General features: G+C 38.1%; 1 protein-coding gene across 5 annotated transcripts in view; it reads right to left on the minus strand.

Annotated features, from left to right (window-relative positions):
- Nucleotides 1–20,683: 20,683 nt before the first annotated feature.
- The window catches only part of satb1 (SATB homeobox 1), a 99,684-nt gene continuing 94,873 nt past the window's right edge, over nt 20,684–25,494 (minus strand). For 3 of the 5 annotated variants that reach the window (XM_012964164.2, XM_012964163.3, XM_012964162.3), the window contains exons 10-11: nt 23,787–23,990; nt 20,684–22,496 (exon numbers count right to left, since the gene is read on the minus strand). In XM_012964164.2, the coding sequence (XP_012819618.1) occupies nt 22,020–22,496; nt 23,787–23,990 (681 nt within the window). In that variant the 3' untranslated portion in view covers nt 20,684–22,019. 5 annotated transcript variants of the gene reach the window in all.

Here is a 25,494-nt window from a genome sequence, read left to right on the forward strand (position 1 = left end):
TGGAAATAGTTTCTTTTTGAAGAGCTGATAATGATATGTATCCCCAAACATACCTTGTTATCTGTTGGTAAAGTTACAATTGCTGATTTCAGTCTTTTCCTCATCTACAAGTGCTGTTGAGTGCTGATTGTCTGGAGATTGTGTGTGGGCTAACTAGAAAGGTCATCACAAGTCTTGCAAGTAGCTGCCTTTTCTACAACAATATAAATTTTTCAGGAATGCTAATGATAAGTGGTGGTACTGTATAAATATAGTAACTCTATATATGTTACTTCCTATTTACTTTATTACACATACAACTGCTTCACTTAGATCAGACATGAGATTTATGGGTTTCTTAACTACTTAAAGCTCTTACAGACTTCTGTCTGCTGAAAAAAATATAACCCATGGCAGATAATATTATATTACGTACAAATAAGGGGAAAATGATTAGGGGAAAGTGAGAAAATGACAGAAATACAGATGCAGGTAGGTTCCTTTACCATATTGTAGCGTTATGTCTCTTCCAGTTAAAATTCACCACCAAGTGGAGTATGGTCTATGTTGTTTTCTATTGTGTTTTCCTGGCCAATCTTTGCACTTGAACACCATCTAGAGACAGGATTTAACACTTAAAAAATGGTGTCTGGATACGGTGAGACAATATGTGAAAACTTGCTGGCTGCATCTGTACTTCAGGTACAAAAGCAGAGCTGAAAACTACAGCATGTAGCGTATATAAATAGCTGTGGCAAATTATCATTAACTGGGTATCATATGGAGTGTATCATATAGGTAAGCAGCCCACTAACTATTGAGGAAGATGACTCCACAGTTGCAGGGGAGCCCAGGGGACAGGGTGGCCCAGACCAAGGGGTCTGCTTCCTCTATAGGTTCCCCCCCTCCCTAAATGGTCTTTAGCTACTCAGCATCAGTGGCCAGGGAGCTTGGGGACATGACGGGTGGGTGGAGCGAGGGCCAGGTAAGTGGTGAAGATATTTTTCTGTGGGGGGGTCCAATGCATTATTGTTACACCACTGGTAAGCAGATTGGAGCTGATAAAACCCTTTCCTATTTAATTTACATGCTGCATACATTGTCAGGATTATGGAAAAAAAGGAATAGATTCACCAAAACTGATTTAGCTAGCTCATTGCTGTGTCCTTTTGGGCCATGGACAGAACCTTAGGAAAGGGAACTAGGAGATAGCAAATACTGGAAATGGATGCAGCCTGTTATTGTGACCACAGCCTATACAGAAACAGAATACGAGCTGAGGTGCAAGAATCGGCCTTCAAATGGACAATCCCTGTAGTGAGAAAGAAAAGAATGGAATGAAATAAGTCTAATATTAATTGGAGTAAAGATAAGGGATATTTATGGCAGAACAAATGTTGATTTAGACTTACAGGGTGGCCCCATGTTACAAGATCTGGTAATCAACTGAGAGTGCACAATGAAGAGGAAAATTCATGTTTAGTCTTGTGGATCTGAATCAAGAGGAACGGAGCAATGAGACCTTGCTAGAGTAATATTAGTTATCCTGTTTAGATGGTTTAGGATTGGTGTAGGATTAAATAGAGAAGGCTTTGTAGCAATGACTAGGCAGGGCTCCAAGTCATACTAATAGGGGTAGCGGTGTACCCAAAGGGGAATAAGGATGATTTCCCTTGTGTGAGTACAGTAATTCTAAGTGGTAAATGTAGTGCTACATGTGCATTCATTGGGCAAGAAACTTTAGAAAAGAATGTAAAAGAAATTTTAGAAAAGAAAGCAAATTCTAAAATAAAGAATAATATCTAAAGGCTTCTATAAACAATATTTAAAACACTTGTATAGTGCACATTAAGATTAAAAAGTATTTGAATTTTTTGGGTTGGATTTTTTTCCTTAGAATAACAGCCCCCCCCCCCCCAAGTTCCCATTCACTCCAAACAGCAGCAAAAACGATAAATGTGGGAGATGGTGTAGTTTTTACAGACCATAAATTTTATCTCTTTCTCAATTTCCCCCTTATTTTCAAATTAACTCTTTAAGTGCCGATTTCCTATGATCATGATGCCCCTCGGGTTGCCATAGATCAAAGTCAAAGTCTGGCGATGTGTAGTGAATTTTAACACTGTTTTATCCACAGCATAATAAATAGGCCCCAATATGTTTTGGGATCATGCGCCCTTTCACAAGTGTAGGGCACAGGGCCTCTCCTGCCATAAGGTATGCCTCAGGTAGCAATGAGCTGCCAGTTACCAGGGACGGCAAAAAGGTGCCTCTGGTAACTTTAAAAGCCACATTTGAATTTTTTAAATGAAAATTCGGCTCTGTTGGTGCAGAAAGCACATTTAGCAAACTGAGGATTATTGCCCAGGCCAGGGTCAAAAATTGGCAAATAGGGTAAACAAGATTAGTCATGTTTTTGTTTCTCTGAGGAAGATCATAATAATGTAATCAAAACATTGGAATTTCTTTTGTTTGTTTATTAAAATCAGTAAAAACAACTGAGCCTGTTGAATGTGATACTGTACACATTTTACCTGCTCCCACGCTGAGTTTTTATTTTGGGAGTGCTCCTCCGTGGTATATATATATATATATATATATATATATATATATAGAAAAAGGCTGAGGCACACACTTATAGGGATAACAACCTGGGTGCAAATCAGATAAACAATGTAAATATGTAAAAAATGCTGATGCACACCAGGAAAATTTAATCAAAAAAAGATACTTATTTTATTTAGATCGATGTTTCGGTCCTCACCCGGGACCTTTATCAAGATATCATATAGAGAGAGAGAGAGAGAGAGAGAGGGGATAGAGCTTCTGTTATAAAAAGATGGGAAATTATAACAATTTTTCACAGCAGAGGTTATGTTTGAGCTGCCCTAAAGCCCATGCCTTTTATTTAGTGAATCACCCAAGTAAAAAGTTATGGCCTTTGGTTTTTTATTATATCAGCACATTTTAAAAATACTTAAAGAGCCATAAAATATTGGAATGATAATTGCATTGCCTAGGAATGCATCGTGAAGAATCTTTAAACCAAACATTTTTAATGTTTCTCGAAACATGTAGGATCAGGCCAAATCTCCCACTTGTTCAAATATATTGCAATTTTTCAGCAATCTATTAAGCAAGTGTACTATTACATATTATATTCAATATATATATATATATTGAGGTAGGGGTACAGAAAAAAAAGAACAGGGATGGTGGGAAGAGGGAGTTCTTGCAGGTACAATCTTACTATTCCATAGCATGAAGAAACCAGCATTTACAACAAGCCATTGCTAAGTGTACAGTTGTACATTTTTACATCTACCAAGTTAATTGGTTTATGTTCCTTTCTTTTGTTTTTGTAGCAAAAAAATTATTTTAGTGTTGGCAGTTGTAGATGTGACTTAATTTACTGCCTTTAACCATGTGGTCCAATACACCTAATATAATGGCATTTAGTTGTGTAGTAAGTTAGTTATTACTTCCAATTTCCTTGTTTTCTCTACTAAGTAAGTCCAATCAAGGAACACAGGGGGTTTTACTGTTTTCCACTTTTTAGGGATTAGAGGTTATGCTGCATGTAGAAGATGGAGAACAAGAATTTGTTTTTGGAAAATGCATTTATTTATAAAAATATTACCAATATTATGCATTGCAGCGATACAATTATATAAGAAAATTATTTACAAATATAATTAGTTCCATATAAAAAGAACTATTTACACCTAGTAGTAGAGTAAGTAATCTCCTTACATAAGAAGTATGTATGTAAAGATATGTAAGAATACTTTAACTACCAAAGTACACAACACATGCATTACAGCAGTTTCAGGGTTCTTTTGGTGAATATAATACAATACAGACATTCATCATCTTCTGTTTCCCTGTACTGTCAATAATTTGCAAATATAATCCCAGTCTCTGTATTTATTATAAGCCACAAACTGACATTGCTTTATGTGGATCTAAATTCACTTTTGGTTTTTTTACCACAATGCTCAGAAGGCTGAGTTATTATTATCCTTGGCATAAAAACTTGCACTTAATAAACACATTTTAATAGCCTTGTTATTAATACTGAATTGTAACATTCAAATAATATTTTAGCTTAGAATTTAAAGTGAAGTCTTCCTTGCAACTGATATTTAAACAGTTCAGGGACATAATGGATCTATAAATCCCAGATTCATATTAGCAGAAATAAGGATAAACAGTGGCCTAATCAGCGCTTACTTAAAAACATATAGAACGGTAGTTTTTGGGGCACCCTTAAATGATGAATTAAGTATCAACATCCTGGAAATAATATTTGTTGCAACTGAACAGAAAGAAATAAAATCGACAGTGTAATGCACCAACAACTGCAATATTCTCAGTAGCATTAATGGTTTTACGTGTGCCACAGATTTAGTACACCAGTAGACAGTGTAAGGCTCCAATGCAAGCAATATTTCCCCCCATCTAATATTTTATTACTGAGTAATATCACAAAGCCAAAATTATTAAGTCAAAATTATTAAGTCTAATTATTATTAAATAATTAAGTCTAAACCATACAGAGACTTTAACAGTGCCCAAAAGATTTATTGTTTTCTCAAAATAACATGAAAACTATTATGGAGCCATTAACAACATATCAAACAGTTTCATAAAAAATGAATATTGTTTGGGGTCGGGGATGATATGTAGCAGTGAATGGATTTTCAAACATAAGGCTGGTTCTGTAAAATTGTATATGTTTTCTGACAAATAGGTAAAATGGCTACTGAACTGTATATATTACAGTTATATACTGTATATTACAATATATAAACTAATATACTTTTCATAGGCAGTATAGTATTAGGCAAAGGAAAGTGACATTAAAGCAATACTTTCTACAAAACGTCATTAAAGGGATGCTGTGGGTGGCACGGTCGCTCAGTGGTTATCATTGGGTCCTTCTAGCAAGGGAGCTGTCTTCATGGAGTTGTATGTTTTTTCTGGGTACTCTGGTTTCCTCTCAACAACTCCTAGTGCCCAGGTCAGAACCCATTATAAAGGCTTTTAAATAAAGAATAATTAAAATGTACTTATTTGTGCCAGAAAGGGTGTCTACTTGTGGCAGTCTCCTCTCTAGAAAGAATAAAAAAAGCAATGCTGTCTATTTTACCTTCTATCTGACAAGAAACTATGGCTGATACCATTAATTAAAACACACAGGTTACTAAAAGCCTCTGGGCTGGATAATGTACACTAATATGCTATACTTATTAATAAAAATGAACCTTAACTTCATATGAAATAAGGTTACTTACTATAAATAAAGCAGATTTGATTCCCTTTCAAGTGGACCTGTCACCAAGACATAAAAAGCTGTATAATAAAAGCCCTTTTCAAATTAAACATGAAACCCAAAATCATTTTTTTATTACCACATCCATACCCATTATAAAAGCATTTAAAAATCCCAGCTGTCAGTCATATATTGCCTGCCCCGCCTCTATGCCTTAGGCATAGAGGTGGGGCAGAGAGTTACTTTCACTTTTAATTCAGAACCTTTTAGATGTCACTGCACTCCTCACATTACCCCTCCCTCCTCACCATCTAATTGTGTAACCAGTGTATGGGCATGGGCATTAGGTCCCTCCATACTGGCACAGAAACAAGATATTGGCAGAATTCAATGCCTGCTTTGATAACAGTGTCCACAAAATGGCCCCTGTCTGCTTGCTGCAATTGTGAATTCCAAGGCTGAAGAAACTAAGATTAAAATAATTTATATAGTGTAAGTAAAGTTTATTTTGCTTGAAAACCACAATAGAAAACAATTTGGAATTATTTCTTAAGGTGACAGGTCCGCTTTAATTTAACAAAACGATAAGGTGGACTATGTTTTAGGTGTGCAGTATTCTTTTTCAGGCACAGGAACTTGTATATTGAGGAGTTCTCTGCCTGATGTTTTATAAAGAAGAACATATTCTTATGCATTAGTACTTATTACTACTAATTATGCTCTTCAAATTCATAGAACGGTTTAAAAAAATAATAGGTTAATGGTTTGCTTCTATTTTTTTACTATTTTTAATTCATTAAGGCACATTACTTGCTGCTGAATGCCTAGTGTGTGAAATATATAGGTGCTCAATTAAGCAGTCAAGAAATCTGTGATGAAAATCAGCAAATATTTGGTCACATCCAGGTCCACATTGGGGACAGATTCATTCAAACTTCCTGTTTTAGGCACAGTAATTGGTTTATGTTTCTTTGCAGTGTCCTATAATACCAGATTTACAGTTTATTTAGGACAACAAGTTATGAGTTATTAGGGCTTTTATGTCTACAGACACAGTAGACAATTTGCGCTTTTCTCCGCAGTTAGTTGCATCCAAATGCACTCCGCGCACTTTTATATAGTTGTAAGCAGCAGTGATTAGTCCTTCCTGCCTTCCGTTCTGAATTGAGCACTGTAGTGGCTATTGATGCATGGCACTGTGTGGACCCTGGAGCTATAAGCACCTCCTGACCAGGCACTAGCTTAGGGTTCCCACAGCACCCTGTGTCAAGCGAAACTGTGTACTTGTATCTAAATGATTAGGCACAGATGCCATGCACCAAACACCAGAACTACTAACCTCAGGAAGAAAATATTTGTTGCAACCACGTCCAATTTACTGCAAAGTTCATGTGCAATTGGTCCATTTTGACAAATCGAATATAGTTATGCCGGATGTAGCATGCAAGAGTTAGACACAGCACCGATGCAGCAAAATGCCACTTGCGCAATGACTTTGGAAATCTGGAAAAAAAGTGCACTGTGGGAAAAAACATCAAAACTGCACGTTGTTCCCTGCACTTGTGGACATAAATGGGCTCCGAATTATCTTCCCAATAATTTTTATACCATGCGATTGGCCGTTTAAGGTCCCCATACACGCAAAGATTTGCTCACTTGTCGAGATCGTCAGGTGAGCGGATCTTCACCCGATATCCCCACCTACGGGTGGGCGATATCGGGAACGTGTAGGCTAATTTGATCGTTTGGCCCTGGGGCCAAATGCTCAGATTATCATGACGGGTATAGGCAAAGTCAGTTCGGGGACCGCATCAATGAGACGATGTGGTCGGCCCAATTAGCTGCCGAATCGGTCTAAGGGACCAATATCGGCAGCTAGAATTGACCCGTGCATGGGGACCTTTAGTCAGGTTAGAAAATTTTGGTGACATAACAATAAAATCTGCGCATGTATTGTGTATCTGACAATATTCCTGGGGGACCTATAATGCTTTTCCAGGAAGTCAATTTAGTACAATTGTTATCGGACAATTATTTTATGTTCAGAACATCCTACGATGTTTTATTTTTTGTACTTTTCAGTACAAAAAGTACAATTTCAGTCTGAATGTTAGTTTTAGATAGTTGAATTTAACTATGGTCAATATTGTTTGTCGGAAGATGAATAAAATCTGGATGTGTATGGCCAGCTTTAGATCTATAGGGGGCTTCAATAAAGGGGCCATTTTTACAGTTAATGATAATTTTTAGCCCAGAGTGAAACCTGCACCATATGTTTATTATTATTATTATATTATCTTGAATCACAACCTTATCCTCTATAACTTGAATCACAACAAATATTTAGACATGAAATATAATGTTAATATGAAGCCATGCCAAGTCAGACATTCATTTGCAGATTTTACCCTTAAAAGCTGAGTTAGATGTTCTATACTGTTTCACAATAGGAAAATATCTAAGAAAACTCCAGAATGCAGGGAAACCAGAAACAAAACAGACTTGATTGTGCAAATAAAAAAAACCCTAGATTCCAACATATCAAAGCTAAAGTCTTCACCTATTATTAATAATGACAGTAATTTCTATTTTATAATGTTTCACATAGCAACTGTTTCCAAGAAATTTGCATCTTCAGTTGATTCTCCACAATTTCTAACCAAACCTCCCCAGAAATTAGTTTTACAACAGGCGACAAATGCGAGATTGGAACTGCTTTCCTCCCTTATGTTTCATTGCTCCAATAAAGAAATAAAATTATAAATATGCGCTCTATTTGCTTATGATCATCTCATGCACTACCCGGCTCTCTGTACATTGACATTAACAGAACTTTGTTTTGATATTTGATAAATGAAGTCTCAGGAATATTCAAGCAAGAAATGAACAACTGCAAATAAAACAGTAATAAAAGAAATCACGCTGCAATACAACCGTACGATAGATGTGTGTTTGGAGTTCCAAAAATTTCTGTGCTTGGGGATGATAAATACAGCATGTGCAGACCAAACGTACGCAATGTAAAGTGTGAAAGTAAAAGGCAAAGGGTAAGTTATTGAGGTTAGGCTACAACCCACTGCGGGCTGTGGCAATACCCAGAGCACACTTACACCTTAAGAATAACTCACAAACATTATTGTTACACTGTCCCACTAATTCAGACTACAATTACATATATCATGTGTCTAAACACAATTGCATTGGGTGTAAGTGCAGTGGGAGAAAATCTGCATGAGGTCGCAATTATGCTGGGATTGTGCACTGCATTGGGAGCATTAATCATGGCAAACTGCAATCCAAAATTGCACTTTTCACAATGTGCTTGCTCTTGTAATTGAGCCCTGCAGCGATGGCTGTGTGTTTAAAGGAGAACTAAACCCTAAAAATGAATTGGGCTAGTAATGCCATATTTTATATACTATGGGGCTGATTTACTAATCCACGAACGGTCCGAAGGCGTCCGAATGCGTTTTTTTCGTAATGATCGGTATTTTGCGATTTTTTCGTAAATTGTCGCGACTTTTTCGTAGCCGTTACGACTGTTTCGCAAATTGTCGCAACTTTTTCGTAGCGTTACGACTTGCGTGAATTGTCGCGACTTTTTCATAGCCTTCGCGCCGAGTATGAAAGATTCGGATTCATTCAAGCTTCAGTATCGTGACTTCTCTTGGGCCAGGTTGGAGCTGCAGAGTGCCATTGAGCCCTATGGGAGACTTTCCTTGGGCCAGGTTGGAGCTGCAGAGTGCCATTGAGCCCTATGGGAGACTTTCCTTGGGCCAGGTTGGAGCTGCAGAGTGCCATTGAGCCCTATGGGAGACTTTCCTTGGGCCGGGTTGGAGCTGCAGAGTGCCATTGAGCCCTATGGGAGGCTTTCCTTGGGCCAGGTTGGAGCTGCAGAGTGCCATTGAGCCCTATGGGAGACTTTCCTTGGGCCAGGTTGGAGCTGCAGAGTGCCATTGAGCCCTATGGGAGACTTTCCTTGGGCCAGGTTGGAGCTGCAGAGTGCCATTGAGTCCTATGGGAGACTTTCCTTGGGCCAGGTTGGAGCTGCAGAGTGCCATTGAGCCCTATGGGAGACTTTCCTTGGGCCGGGTTGGAGCTGCAGAGTGCCATTGAGCCCTATGGGAGACTTTCCTTGGGCCAGGTTGGAGCTGCAGAGTGCCATTGAGCCCTATGGGAGACTTTCCTTGGGCCAGGTTGGAGCTGCAGAGTGCCATTGAGTCCTATGGGAGGCTTCCAAAATCATGCAAAGTCTGAAAGTTTTGCCCGCCGTTTACGAGCGCTCAATACGAAAAAGTCGCGACAATATATGAGCAAATCGTAATGGCTACGAAAAAGTCGCGACTTTTCGCGCAAGTCGTAACGGCTATGAAAAAGTTGCAACAATTTACGAAAAAGTCGTAACGGCGAAGAAAAAATCGCAAAAAATACGAAAAAGTCGCAAAATGTTCGTTTCCAATCCGAATTTTTCCCATTCGGATTCGAATTCATGGATTAGTAAATCAGCCCCTAAATGTATTGAACCAGCCTAAAGGTTCAGCATCTCTATAGTAGTAGTGATCCAGGACTTCACATTTGTCACAGGGTCACCATACAGGAATTTGTTTGCGACAATGCACATGCTCAGTGAGCTCTTGGCAGCTGTTGGGAAATGAGGTTTGTCTGCTACAGAGGTAATTGCACTGGTTTCTAAACTGCCATGCACTAATAATCTATAAATACAGTTTATTGTACATTGGTCCCTAAGCTCAGTAAGTGACAGCAGCTCAGAGCATGTGCAGGGAATCAGCAGAAAAGAAGATGGGGAGCTACTGGGGCATCTTTGGGGGCACAGATATTCCCTGCTAAAGGGCTGCGGTTGCCTTGGGCTGGTACAGAAGCACAAAACATAATTTACAACATTTCAAGCCTACTTCTTTAGTTAGACTTTAGTTCTCCTTTAAATTAGAAGCAGAAACACAAGATCATCTGCTTTAATTACCACCTGACCCCCTATAAAGCTGGAGGGCTCATTTTCAAAAAAAGGCCACAATCAGGTCCACAATCAGGTTTTTTTTGCCCACTGTGTTAGGGTGTGTGCAAATAGCTGCAGGCCTCTTCTCTCTTCCCTGTGTGGATAGCATTCCTCCCTAGGTTTTCATCAGTTCTACCTCCACCATCAATTGTCCCCCATCCTTTCTCCTCTGTAGTCCGCTGCCCTCTGTGGCATTTTCAGCCCTCCTTCTTGGTTTGACATCTTCCCTTCACCAGTTATCATCCCTTCTCCATCTTTTGCCAGCCCTTCTTCCTTTTCCTCATCTACTTATGTTCAATGATAAACAATTTATAGGGTGTTAGAGTTGTGCTGCCACTATGCTCTAACATCCCATAAAACAGGGTGGTACTTCACTGTTTAAAGCATTCAAACATATTCTAAAATATTGACACAAAGACCTACTCTATCAATGTGTCAGTTCATTAAACACTTTATTGACAGTCAAGAACAATTTTCTGACAGCTGGAAAAGTGTTAATAAATGTGATCACATTGGAGCTGCTGGGAAGCCTTCAGGATGCACCAGTTTGAATTGTCATCAATCAGCCCCCTAAGTCTATTTCCACTGCTTGTGCAGCTTTCTAACAGCAGAGCTGGCACCTGACAGATGCTCTACCTGCCTTTAGCCCGCTTTTTTTGTAGAAAGACCCCTCAAGGCTCCATCACTGAGAAACAAACACGGGGAGCTGAGCAAACACTTCATCAATAACACTACCATCACCGATAACATCAGCTGCATGGAATGGAGGCAAATGGAGTCAAGACTAAATTTTCAATAGACAATCAATGAGGAATGACTTCAATACTTTGCCCATAAACCATTATATGCTCCTATAGGTCTGAGAACAAATGTCAGTTCTAATTTTATTTAATAAAAAAAGTTACTGTATATGGGAAAATGTAATAAATGGTGTAACTTTTGCTACTGGTTTAACCACCTATAGCAGTGCTGTCCAACTTCTGTGGTACCGAGAGTCAGAATTTTTCTGGCCTACTTTGTGGAGGGCCGATAATGAAAGCCAGAGTTTGGCACACACAGGCAGCACAGGGCAGGCAGGGTATGGCACACACAGGCAACACAGGGCAGGCAGGGTATGGCAGACAGAGGCAGCATAGGGCAGGCAGAGTATGGCACATACAGGCAGGGTAGAGCAGGCAGAGTATGGCACACACAGGCAGGGTAGGGCAGGCAGAGTATGGCACACACAGGCAGCATAATGCAGGCAGAGTATGGCGCACACAGGCAGCATAGGGCAGGCAGAGTATGGCACACACAGGCAGCATAGGGCAGGCAGAGTATGGCACACACAGGCAGCATAGGGCAGGCAGAGTATGGCGCACACACAGGCAGCATAGGGCAGGCAGAGTGTGGCACACACAGGCAGCATTGGGCAGGCAGAGTATGGAACACACAGGCAGCATAGGGCAGGCAGAGTGTGGCACACACAGGCAGCATTGGGCAGGCAGAGTATGGCACACACAGGCAGCATAGGGCAGGCAGAGTATGGCACACACAGGCTTAAAGCACAAAGTTAAGCAGCCACAGCAGCCAGACAGGTTGAGGGCCACACAGAGGGGGCCCACGTGCCGCCAGTTGGACAGCACTGACCTATACATACCAATCAGCAGCAAGCAACTTATCAAAATTTCTAATTTGGCAAAATTTTGCTAAATACATTGGTGTCAATGGCCATTTTTCTCACATTTTTTTTTCAATGCAATATTTTTTAGCATTCTTTCAAAACTAAATAATGCTATAATTCTTGTGCAGATTCACCAAAAAAATTGGCCATTCATGAAAACACTAATTTCCCTTTGAATCTGTATCAGGTGAAAACATTTGCTCATCCCTATAGGCTACTTATTACCTGACTAGTTGCGATGGGGTGTTGCATCTGGGCAGAACTGGTGTCTTTTATTTAACTTACTCTTCTCTTTCTGCTTATATTTTTAGGAGCTTTATAAAAAGGGAAAGTGAGCAAAAAAGTTTTATAAATAAAGTTTAAAAAATTACCATTTTTTTTGCATGGGAAAATTCACAAAACATAGTAACACATCACATCAGAATTTAGTGGTACTTAATTTATTTGGTTGACTAAAACCACACCTGTTTTTTAAATCCCCCCTTAAGTTGCAACCTTTAAATTATCATTAGTATGAGGTAGAGAGTTCTATTCTGAGCCGATTTGCCATTGGCCATTTGTTTCATTTGGGCTAGGGCCCAATTTAACCTAGCAGCCAGGCAGTGGTTTGAATGATAGACAGGAATATAAATAAAGGAGGGCCCATATAGAAAGATAAGTAATAAAAAGTAACAATAACTATAAAGTTGTGGCCTCATAGAGCAATAGTTTTTTTAGCTGCTGGGATCAGTAACCCCTGTTTGAAAGCTGGAAAGAATAGTCCATTCTATAACATACGAAGGCGATCCACCCCTTTAAAAAGACTTGGTCACTAGTAGGAATTTAAGTGCCCCTGACACCTCTAACCAATTTTCCAGGGACAGTTTAGGAAGAAGATTAACAATCATTCTGCAGATTTTGACCCACTAATGAGCAGAGTTTTTAATTAAAGGAAATTTTAAAAAACGGGAAATTTCAACATTTGTTGAATGTCTAATTAAATAGCAAAAATGCATGTGATGGCAAATGATTTATTTTCAGGTTAGTAGAACTGTGTTTCTCAATTGAAACGAAAAAGGCACAAATCTTTTCTCAACCTTCCATCATTACATTAAATAATAAAAATATTGATGGACGTGGTGCTATATTTTCCATATCCGTGCTGACTATATTTAGGTAATTTGTGTCAAAACATCAAGAATATGCAGGAATTATGATGAATAATTATTAGGAAAAAATGCTAGAGGGCTAGATAATGGTAAACTCAGAGACGGCATGAATTTGCATAGATTTCCTAGGAGGATTCCCATGCATTTTCCACAGCAGTTTCCCAGTGGACATTACTCTTTCTTGGATCAAAATGCCCTTATTTAAATTGACTCCATTCGCAAAACAGTAACAATTCAGGTGTTAACGGAACCTCTTATCTAGCTTGATACAATATGATGTTATCACCTGAATATAGTGTTGTTTCTGCATCACTGTCACTCAAAATAAATGTATTTTATTAGAGAATTTAGCGTTCTGTTGGGACGCTGCTCTGCACTGCGGTGCATTCAGAAACCAAAATGGCATCCAATCTATAGCAACACCAACAGCAAATTAAAGCTTTTTTTGTATGTATTTAAATATAATATACTCTTATCCTGAGCTAGTAGAAACATGTGTGTGCTTGCTTCAGAAGCTCTAATATATAAACAAGCTACTAAGCAGACATGGGAACTGCCATTAAGTTGCATTGGGACTGTAGGGTTCAGATAACGGATAGGATATGTGGGGGTACAATAGAATTAGTATTAAAGTCATTTATGACAATAGAATGAGAACAAAATAAGGCTGTTGCTGCTAAGAAATAATTTACTTGCAGAAGCAGGAAAGACAGAAATGATTTTCTCTTGTCAAGCCATGTATTATTCTATTGCAGGCAATGACATCTTGTATTCTCTTGTATTTTTGTATGTAATCTGTATGTTTGACATATACATCCTTCTGTTGTGCAGAACTGCAGAATATGTTGGTGCTTTATAAATACATATTCATAAAAATATTTATTTTAATTTTGGTGTTGCTTTTTTTCTGCAATTTCTTTTTTTCACCATGCTGAAGGATGTCTTTAAAACAGGGGCTATTTACAGTATATTTACTAAGATCTTACACAAACCAAGTCAACAAATTACGTGTTTACTTTTTGTAATGTTTGTAAAATAATTCCAGCTGCATCTATTTCAGATTCAGAGTCTTCATCTAGAACGTCTTGCAAGCTTTTAGGCTGAATTATGCTTTGTGGCACTGTAAAAGTGAATGTACACAAGATCTTTCTTATGCATGATCAAGCATTATGCACACATTCAGTACATACAGCTCTGTAGATAACAATGGCAAAGAGTGTAACTGACATGTAGTGAACCCTTCATCATGAGGTTCATAAAACCACTAAAATATATATATATCTGGCCTGCACACTTTCATGCTGAGTTGGGAAAGACTGAAAGATGCGAGAACGCAAGCCTGATCTCAGAACTGTTATCTCCTGTCTAAAGGTGGCCATACACACTAAGATCTTCTCCCGATATCCCCACCTATGGGTGGGTGATATAGAGCTAATTTGGTCGTTTGGCCCTGGGGCCAAAAGATCGAATTAGAACGACGGGTATAGGCATCCGTCGGTTTGGGGGCCACAACTGGCTGATGCGGTCCCCGATCCGACTAATTTTCAAACCTTCCCAATCGAGATCTGTCCAATTTCAGGCCAGATGTCAGTCAGGCAGGCCCGTCGGTAGTGCCCATACACGGGCCGATAAGCTGCCAAATCAGTCTAAGGGGACGATGTATGGCCACCTTTAGACTTAAAAGCATATTTCCTCTCAGATTTTGTCTCTCCATTTCTTTTATATTTCTCCATTTTATTCTCTCCTTTTCCCTATTGATACCCTACTTCACTATTGTCTCATGCAATCCAAGCTTGAGTATTGGTTCATGGCATGTGCTAAAAGTTGGGTTCCTTGGGTAAATTCTTTCTGTTTCAATGGAAAGAGTCATTGTACTGATTTATAAATATGTTCCCAAGACTTAAGGCTAATACCAGACAGAGCTGATTAGCCCAAGATGATTAGAGGGTACATCTGAGTCCCAAGCCTTATGCCTAATTTTCTTCTCTGTCCCTGTACTCTCTGAAACTTTTAGTGCCTGCTTCTAATTAATCTATTAGCAGGTTTAATAAAATACTGTCCAGGTCATTAGGCTAATGCCCCAGGTAGAGATTAGTCGCCCGCAATAAATCTCTGCTTCTGAGGACAACTAATCTCTGAAGTTGTGCAAATTGCCTGCAAGAGGAAACTTTGGAAAAACAAAGCGACACGTATGCCTTTCCACCAGTGATTCAGGCATTTAGGAGAGATTAGTCGCCCACGGTAGCAGAGATTTTTCACAGGTGACTAATTTCTTTGTGGGGCATAAGCCTTAATCACTTCTCTGTTAGCAAGTTATGATATGTCCCCAACAGAAACAAAATGCCGTTCCCTTATACGTTAATGGCATACAGGTTGCACAATAACCTACAGTGTATGCAAAAGAAACATACATATTCCAGCTTGAAATTATTCAGAAATAAGATATCTGATGTTAAAAATATACAGAAAATATTGCCATTATTATTGAGGTTAACTAGAGCTTGAGAGCTTCATGCCTTACTCATATAATTGCAGTATAGCCTGTAGCTGTTTTTATAGGTAGGCCAAAAACATTTGAGGCAGTCTCCAATGTGCCTCGAAGGGGAAATACATTTCTGACTGCAAAATAATTTATTAGTGGGATTTACAATGTGAAATATGTAATAACACAAGAAAACTATCATTTTTCGGATTACGTTAAAATGTATCAAACCCATTTTAGACAGCTGGTACTGCATTATATGGGTCAAAGGGAGATTTCCAATCTTTATTGTTCTAAGTATAAAATAAATAATAAAATACAATTAGGAAAACTATTTTTTAAGGGATGGATACCCTTCTAGCTTAAACTGCTTTATACCTTCATATTACAAAGATCTGGTTTCATCCCTTCAAATATGGAGATGTCTTTACTGTTGCACCTTCTAAGCTGCAAGAAGATGGTCATGCCATTGGTAATTTTATGACTGGGCACCAGAAGTACATTCACAAGAGAATGTCCCTGAGGTGAAACTACTGCAATTTAAGAGAATGCCCCAGTGGTGACACTATTGCAATGACTTGGCCTCCACATATGTATACTTTTCTATTCACTATAAGTTATGACTATGGGGCAAGGTTGCCTACTATATCACTTTGTTAGCATGACTACATATCTCCAGCAGATATAAAGAGTTGATTACATTCATCCAATGCTTATGCACCAGCAGGTATATTGAAAACAGGGCTACCCATTTTTGTTGACAGCCCAGGGCTTTGGGTTTATGGCCCAATAAATGAAAGAGCATCCTTCAATCAGAACCTAATAGATCATCACTGAAAGTATTGAACATTTATTTTATGTATTTAAACAATTGTCAAAATCTCCTGCACACCCAGTCACCCAATATATGTAGGAATTAAGGACTCGATGCAGCTGGCCAGCATTCCGCTCCTAAATTTGTGAGGGTGTGAATAATATTATATTGGCTAGTAGAGATGATTTTCTCTGAAGAATCCTCTTGCATTTGATGGTGGAAAGGTTAGGAAATAAACCCAACTTGCAGCTCTTCCACTAGGGTTGCCACCTTTCCCCCTGCCGAAAACTGGCCGGGGGGCAGTGAAGTTGCAAGGAGGGACAGTGATGTCATGGGGCGGGGCTGTGGCATCCCTATCTTCCACACAGTATTGGTTACAACTTCTGGCTACTGTTGTGACGTAGTAATTAAAGCTCTGTTTTGACAAGTCAGCTTAGGATAGCCCCAAAAACAATGTTTGGGGGCTTAGCAACTCCTACAACCAGTGATTTCAGCTAATGATGATATTCATCATATGTGATGTTCTTATTATTTGTTTTTCTTTTCTTTATGTATCACATATCTGTTCTAACAATATAAATTGGTTTCTGTTACAGCTGATCACTCCCTACATCAGTGGGCTGCTTGTAGGGACCCTCTGACAGCTGAGTGTTACATATTACCACTGTCAGTATGCACAGCAACATTATTTTAGCACCTACATGATATCAAACTGTAAGAGACCTGATTAGATATCTGCTATGAGGATTCATGGGATTCTGTGCTGCTAATAGCACTTGCTGAATCAATATGGAATTGATGGCTAACACATAAGCAACCCAATAGAGGCCACAGCTGGCTTGCATTAATTATGCATTCATTTTAATTATTTGCATTAAAATGAGATTAACAATATTTCCTACAATAGCCCCTTGCAGTAATATGTGTAGAGCTAGGAGTAAACAGGTGCATCCTAATTACCAACTAACCCTCCACCCCAATCTGTATCCATAAACTAAGTAGGATAAACCTAACTACAGGCAGAGGTTTTTAGGGTTTTCGGGTTCTAGCCAGCCTTTTTGCACAACAGTTGTAGAAAGGCCCCATTTAGTGGCAACATTGTGATCAATCTGCTCTAGTCCTTGAGGGAGGACATCCATAGTGGTCCTTATCCAATAGTTTTTTCTGGCCAATGACTGATATCTGTCTGAGCTCTTATCACATATCACTTAAGAAAATCATAGTTTAGCCCATACATATATTAATAAGCTGCCAACTCACCAGTCAGTGATCAATACTGGCCCATGTATAGGCAGCTTAAGATAAAACAATTGCCAAGCAGATGGATTTGTAAAACAGTGGAAAGGAAAACAGTCACTGCTTACAAATGTTGTCCTTAAGAAGTCAACAAATTAAGTGATTTTGCTGGAGTGGAAAAATATCAGTACAGAAAAAATACATTGCAGCCTTGAACACATTGGAGGCTTCTGGCCAGGTAGCCTGGTAGGCCTGCCATGTACACACACAAGAGGCTCACCTATTGATAGGTGCTATGGCACATCCACTTAGCCTGGAATGAAACAACAATGCTCTATAATGCAACTGTAGGCAGCCCATAAGCAAAAAAAAAAAGGCACCTGTTTGCTCAATGCCTAGGTCACATGGCACTATTATGCTGTTAAGGACATAAAAACAAATACACAGAATTTTTCCACTGATTACAATTATTATTTATATATACATATATAGATATACGTTGTATATGTGATTCCCTTTTTCAATACACGTTTTGCAATCAATCCGTGTGCCGCTTCTTTTTCAAATGTATGTATGTGTGTGTATATATATATATATATATATATATATATATATATATATATATATATATATATATATATATATATATATATATGCATTGGTTGTAACTTTAAAAAAGTTTTCTTGTATTAACAAGGTACCCTATTCTAATACAAAGGCAATGTCCAGTGAATCTGCTCATGCCAAAAATGAAATGCTTAAGAAGATGGTTGGCACATTTGCTGAACACTGCAGGGCTTGCACTGATTGGCCTTAGCAGAATAAGCATTCAGTACTGCCTGCATTAATTCTCATATTATCAGGAGATAATATTGTTGGCATAGTATAAAGATAACTAACTCCCTTTCCAAATCATATATGGCCATTAATAAAACATTTGTCATGCTGATGAGCAAGAAGTGAAAGATCAATTTCTAGAGTTCCTTGCTTGCCCAAACCTCAAACAAGATGAAGTTGTTTCTTTTTGATAATTAAATTGCATAGCCATACCCGTATTTACAAGATATGTGCCCCTAGGCAAATAATAAGAAATGAAGGCCAATTGCAAAATGTCTCAGAATAGTACTCTCTCTACATCAAAATAAAAAGTTTATTCAAAGGTGAACAACTCCTTTAAATGCCCAGCCGATGCTGGATATGCTGATTCATGACAGGCAAGCAATTGAGGGGCTTAAAGTTACTGAAATTAATTGAGTAAGAGAAATCCTGTATTTATCAGCTCTTCATAATGACAGGAGCAGACATTAATGTGTGCATGTATGGGGTATTTTTGCAAATACATATATTTAGATTTCTATAGCTAGGAAACAACAGAGAATGCTGGAGAAAGACAGTGAAGGATTTCACGTGGGCAAGACTGGATAGAAGAGGAACAGAGAGAGAATGAGCACAGCTTGGATCGAAAACATATGAGGAAAGAGCCGATTTGGGAAATGAGAAGACATCTGGGCAAAGCTGCAGACCAGGGACAGAGAGAGAATTCCCTGACAAAGATATCACTGTGTAACTATTCTATGGGCTACTGATCACATGTTTAGAACAACTTTACAGTATTATATACACATTACATTACATTACATGTATTTATTCATACTTAGAATTAACAAGTACCAAAGCAGAAGAGACAAAGTTTTACTTTAGTGCTAGAATTTATACTAGGTCTTTATTTTTATTTTATTTATTAAATGCCACATTTATCTTTTTTTTCCCCCACTCTCCAGCCTAAAATGTAATATACTATCTACCTGGTCCAACTGGCCCAGAAACAAGACAGAAGGTAGATCACTGTCATAACTTCTCTCTATTCATCCTTCAGTCTGACATTCAAAGCACTACCTGGTTACTAAGGTAAATGATACCCTAGCAACCACAGTGCTATGCATATTTCTGTTCTTCTCTGGTATGTAAATCACAAAATATACAAGGCATTGTGGGTATTGGAGTCTTGGCTGGAGGAAACAAATGCCTTTTAACTGCAACTACATTTACTAATAACTAAAACTATTTACATTTATTACATTTTAAAGTTGCTTATGATATATCTGAGGTGGACTTAAAAGACCTTTCTTATAGATCAATAAAAAAAAAAAACCCAAAAGGGCATAATATGTATTTTTAATACACTGAACTGCTCAGCAATGATAAAAATGTAGTATTTCCTTCAGAAGCTGTTGTACAGGTTATATAAACAAGCTGCAGGGGCATTTAGCAGATACCAGATAAGCTACTAAGAACACAATTTTCTGTAATGTTTGGGTCCTGGGGCTTCCTGGATCATGGGTCTTTCTCAGTGCTGGAATTAGGGGTAGGCAGATGGAGGTACGTGACTGGGGGGGCGCTAGTAACATAATCTCTTTCATCTACCCCTAGTCCAGACCTGTGTCCTCCCACTGCCCCCATGTCCTTCTCGCCACCTGCATTACTTCCCTCCCACGCTGGTCTTGCTATCTAATGGCACACACTTTGTTATCTTCACATCAGAAAAATAAGAATATTACAATACTGCTTATTCTGCCATGGGGCAAATATTAGCCATAAAATACATACTTGAGTGTCAGTATCTGTTTTCTCCATGTTTACTTGCGAGGTAGATAATTAGATTACCGGAGCTCAGATTACCTCGAGGATGAAGGGGGGAGCGGTATACTGGTAATCTAATTATCTACCTCATAAGGACCAAACATGGAGCAGCTTCAGTTCCCTGTTTAGTACAAGAAGCCATAGATTTTTTTGAGATTAAAATAAACTGCACAAGCCCCTATTCATTGAACCCAGGTTGAACAACGGGGTATACTACCCCTTTACTTTAAAACAAGACCAGGTGCTAACCATATACATTTTATCTGCTGAATAGGCAGATATGGCCTATAAATGTGAAGTTATTTTCAGTTGTTGGTAGTGCTGCCCTTTAATGAATTTGAACATTTATTCCTACGTCAGCGAGTTGAACATAAGAGTTAAACTGGGGCTTTCTGGGTCAGCAACAAATCAAAATCACAAGGGGGCCAAAGCCATAATAAACTCAAAGTATGACATTTTATTTCTCTCGTCCCACATACTGCTTGCAAGAACACAACCCACAAGCATCTGTAAATCAGAGTAATCTGTTCAGTTTTAGTTCCATATACTATACACAGAGACAACCCTTTTCCATGTTATACCAAACAAACAATTTTAATTGTGTAGTTACAGTCAATAACCACTCCTAGTCAGAACATCTTTGCATAAAGAAAATTGTGGTACATTTATAAAAACAGCCAGCTGTAACAAAATAACTGGTGTTTTCATAGCAATAAACTCATAAAAAAGAAATACACCTTTATACAGTAACTTTGTACAGATGTAGCTTGAAAATTGATTGTAAACCAAGGGGAAGACACATTGCAAACATCAATTATTTTTCACATTAATTGCATAAGTTTCTAAGGTGATCTATTTGTTTGATTTACCTAAGCTTGTTTGCATGATAGTAAAAATTGCATACCACAATAAGAGTGAAGCTTATAAGTATGAATTGCTTGAATAACATAGAGCACTTTTTATAGGCAACTCTGTAAAGCACATTTTCTCTATTTAAAACTTTTTAAGACACTTTTGTTTTACTGCCCATCAAAATACATATATAAATAGAAAAAAAAATCAAATCTGAATGGTAACAAATAGAACCACTATTTACTTGTATTGTTATAAAAAAAAATCCTGGAGAAATAAAATAATTACAACAAGATGCGGGATCTACAGATAATTAAATGGGACCAAACTCCGTCTTATTAACAACAAATTAAAAAGAAAAAAAAAATTAGTGACATTTTATTTCCAAAAGAAAAGAGGAAATCTAAAGATTACGGCAGTGCCATATAACACAAGGCATTGTTGGCATGTTAGCATTTGTGACTGCATCGCACAGGATAGGGTTTCTTTGTACTCTATACCTGTGCAAGAGAAACATACACTCGTATTTATAACTTTCAGAAGATCGAATGTGGGATCGAACAGGAGAACAGAAAACAAAGGGTACACGAAAAGCTTCATATGCTTGTTTGTACGCTCCAGGGAAGGATTCACCTGCACTAGAATCATGCGCGTCAAGTTCATTGTGGCTTATCCAGTGAATATAACTATCAAACAATCTCTTATATAAGGAATCAGAACAGTTCATAGACAGAGTAAAACATGTATTTTCTGTTTCATTTAGTCTTTTTTTAATTTTTTTTTTTAAACCTTTTTTTTGTGCAAGTTTTTGTCAAGATGTCTTGTCTGAAAAATGTACTCAAAAACGCTATTGACAGTACATAGGATGAAATAGTGATTGGTAATACCAGTGGAATATCTGAATAAAAATAATACTTTATAAGTCTTTCATATCAGCAGTGATATCTGTATTTCCTTCCCCAGTGAGATCCTCTTCAAGTTTAACTGGAAACAGTGTACTAGTACATTTGTCCTGTGCAATCTCTTCTGAATCTTTAGGCAACTCCTCGTCATCATAATCGGCTACGTCGACTTCAAGGCCAGAATTGTCTTTCAGCTTTCCATGGTGTTTAAGATAGTACCTCTGGTTCTGGAAAAACTTAATAATGGTGTACTTGGGTAGGTCAAGCTGTGCCGACAGTGTTTGAATAGCTTCTTCATCAGGGTAAAGCCCTACATCTTGTATGAAGCTCTGCAAAATACCCAGGGCCTCAACAGAGATCTTTGTTCGTGGCCGGGGTTGCTGGCGATTTTCTTCCTCTGATTCAGCTGGAGATGCAACTGTGGGCTGTCTAGGTGGTAACCTGGGTCCCAGAGGCTGTGGTTGTTGTTGCTGCTGCTGTTGTTGCTGCTGCTGTAAGACAAACCCACACCAATTTAAATCTTGTATTTATCTTTTTATCAGCCCCAATTTAATCACAGTTTCTCTAGTGACTTCATATTAAATGCCATTTTAATGTAAAAATGCTACTAAGCAAGATTCAGAGCCCTTTACTCTTACAACTACAGAAAAGACATTGTAGAATCACTTTTCTATTCCACTATTCCAACTATCCTATTAACTTTCATATTCCTCTGCTTATAAAACACTGCTAATATGCCCCCTTATTTGTATCCATAAATGATTAATATACAGAAAAAATATACGTATATTACATAAATTAACTTGGGTGCAATCTCACAATGTGAGTGTAAAACCCAATACATCTCAAGATGCACACAACACCTATTAATACGCTTAACAGTTCTCACATGTTTTCTAAAATCTGTTATGATGTTACATTTCTTAATAAAGATGCAAAGTGATAAAACCAAAGCAGTTGCATAGATTTTCTTTCCTTTTTTAACACAAAACGAAACAAATGCCTTTGTGACTGTGCAGCATCACCAAAGTAATAAGGATCTATTCACATTCAATGGGTGTGCATGAAAGAAAATAAAAGCCAACAGCAAATTCTTGGTGTGCTATCAAGAGATTACTACAGTGTATCAAATGGGGTGAAAAGCTTATACTGCAAAGTATCTTATATATCTGCAAAGTATATAAATTCTATGCTCAGAATAGAAGCTGCACTCATAACATGGGATACTGTACTGTAACAAATATGAATTAGCTTAGCATAACTAAACTCATTTAGTTGGGCTGTATAAAAAGTGCTCAATCTAAACTTAAACATATAAATATAAATGTATTTTTGATTTACAGAAACATAGCTGATTCCACAGATTAAAGGACACAGTGATAACTCCATAGAGCTGTTTCCCAAGATCCCTTAATACTGACATTGTAATGCACTCACTTTGTTCCATTGTAAACTGATAGATTCTGGGACTGGAAGTCTCTCTGCTTACCATAGTGGGTGGTGCACAGACTCTCTAGAAAGCAGAGCGACTTTAGGCCCCAGAATTCAGCAAGATAAGGGTGAGGTTTGCATTACAGTCAGAGAGGGGTGAGAAACTGGAAAACACACAGACACAAGCTTTTATGGTTTCCTATAATCTGTGGAATTGGGTATGTCTGTAAAAATAAAATACATTTATATTTATTATATCTTATAATTTATATCTGGAAGTTCAAATAATGTTTAAGAATAAAACCATGTAATATAAGAACATAACCATTTCAAACTTCTGTTTTACCTACCTGAATCTGTTCTGCAGAAACATGGATCACATGAGATGGCCTTTCACTGTGCTGATGAACCGCATTGCTCTCTTGCTCATAAATCACATCTCTTTCTGTTTGGGGAAGACTTAGGAACCTTCGAATCATTGAAAGGTTCTCCCACAGAGTCCTGTTTTCCGGTGAAGGGTCTTCTTTCCATCGTAATAGTTCACACAGCCAGCCCTAAAAATAAAAAAAATAAAAAAGGAATGTTACTATGACTGGTAATCATATGCCAACATATATTTATCAGTACTGCTGTTCAGCAGTGACCCAGATATTTGAACCATCTACGCATTTGAATTTTACATAAACAGCATTCTATATAGTAACAGACATTAAAGGAAAATATATGTTACATCGGATTGGGTTACCCTCCATATAGTTCCCCAGCAGGAGTTTTCTGTTCAAGCCCCCTTGGAGGTCCAACCTTTGTTGAAAGAACATCCTCAGCTAGCACATAACAAAGTTACATATTTTTAGTGTATCAGCATTTTAACAACTATAAGTCTCACACCGGCTAAAATATATCTAACTCTATGTTTCTCAACACACACACACACTGGCGTTCTCATTTCTTCTCCATGAATGGTATATACAGGTATCGGTTCCCTTATCCAGAAACCCATTATCCAGAAAGTTCCAAATTACAGAAAGGCCATCTCTCATAGACTCCATTTTAATCAAATAATTCACATTTTTAAAAATGGTTTCCTTTTTCTCTGTAATAATAAAACAGTCCCTTGTACTTAATCCCAACTAAGATATAATTAATCCTTATTGGAGCCATTGGGTCAAATTACTGTTAAAATAATTGTTTTAGTAAACAAAGTAGGCGATCCAAATTACGCAAAGATCTATTATCCAGAAAACCCCAGGTCCTGAGCATTCTGAATAATGGGTCCCATTCCTGTACTTTACAGAGAACATTTTATTATTCGAATGCACCCCTTCCCAGCCCCCCCAGTAGTTGTCCTGTGTATTTTGTAATCATAGAAGGTCCCACATAAACATTACAAAGCATACAAACCCTTTATAGATAGCTTACTGGTTCAAGCTCAGCATCAGAGCCGGGCTGGCCCACTGGGACCAGGAAAAATCCTGGTGGCCCAATCCTCTTCGGCCCTGACATGTATATGTTAAGATTCATGAACATTAGAAATGGCCATACCTGACCATCTTTCCATTTTTCCCCTGATTGGCAGCCAAGTAAGCAAGTAGTGGAGTTGGAGTGGGGCAGACAGGGGGTGGCGGTGCCCAAGTGGTGGGCACTGGGTACCCCAATCTGACCCAGCATCTCAACACTGCATGGCAGCAATGTTTACTACTGTGTACATACTGTATCTATCATACACACTGTTGACTTGAGAGTCTTTTTAACATTAATGCCAAGTAACTGCATGTCAATCACTTGGATTTGGCCAAGCGGTTTGAGAACTGCCAGATTTCCCTTATTTCAATGATAGAAACAAATATAGAGTCTGCTCTGTCAGAGAACCAATTTTAAGACTAATTTTTTAATGGGCGTATTAGGAAAAATCTAGAGAATTCAGCTAATCCTCCATTTAAAAGATGAAAAGGTGACAGTCCAAATGAAACAATGTACTTTGATACTTGTTGATACGTGTAACAAATGGCAGATGGTGAAGGTGCAATGTCTACATTATTTTTAGACAACAAAAATTGC

This window comes from Xenopus tropicalis, chromosome 6, assembly GCF_000004195.4.
Source record: "Xenopus tropicalis strain Nigerian chromosome 6, UCB_Xtro_10.0, whole genome shotgun sequence".
In the NCBI taxonomy this organism is placed as follows: Eukaryota; Metazoa; Chordata; class Amphibia; order Anura; family Pipidae; genus Xenopus; species Xenopus tropicalis.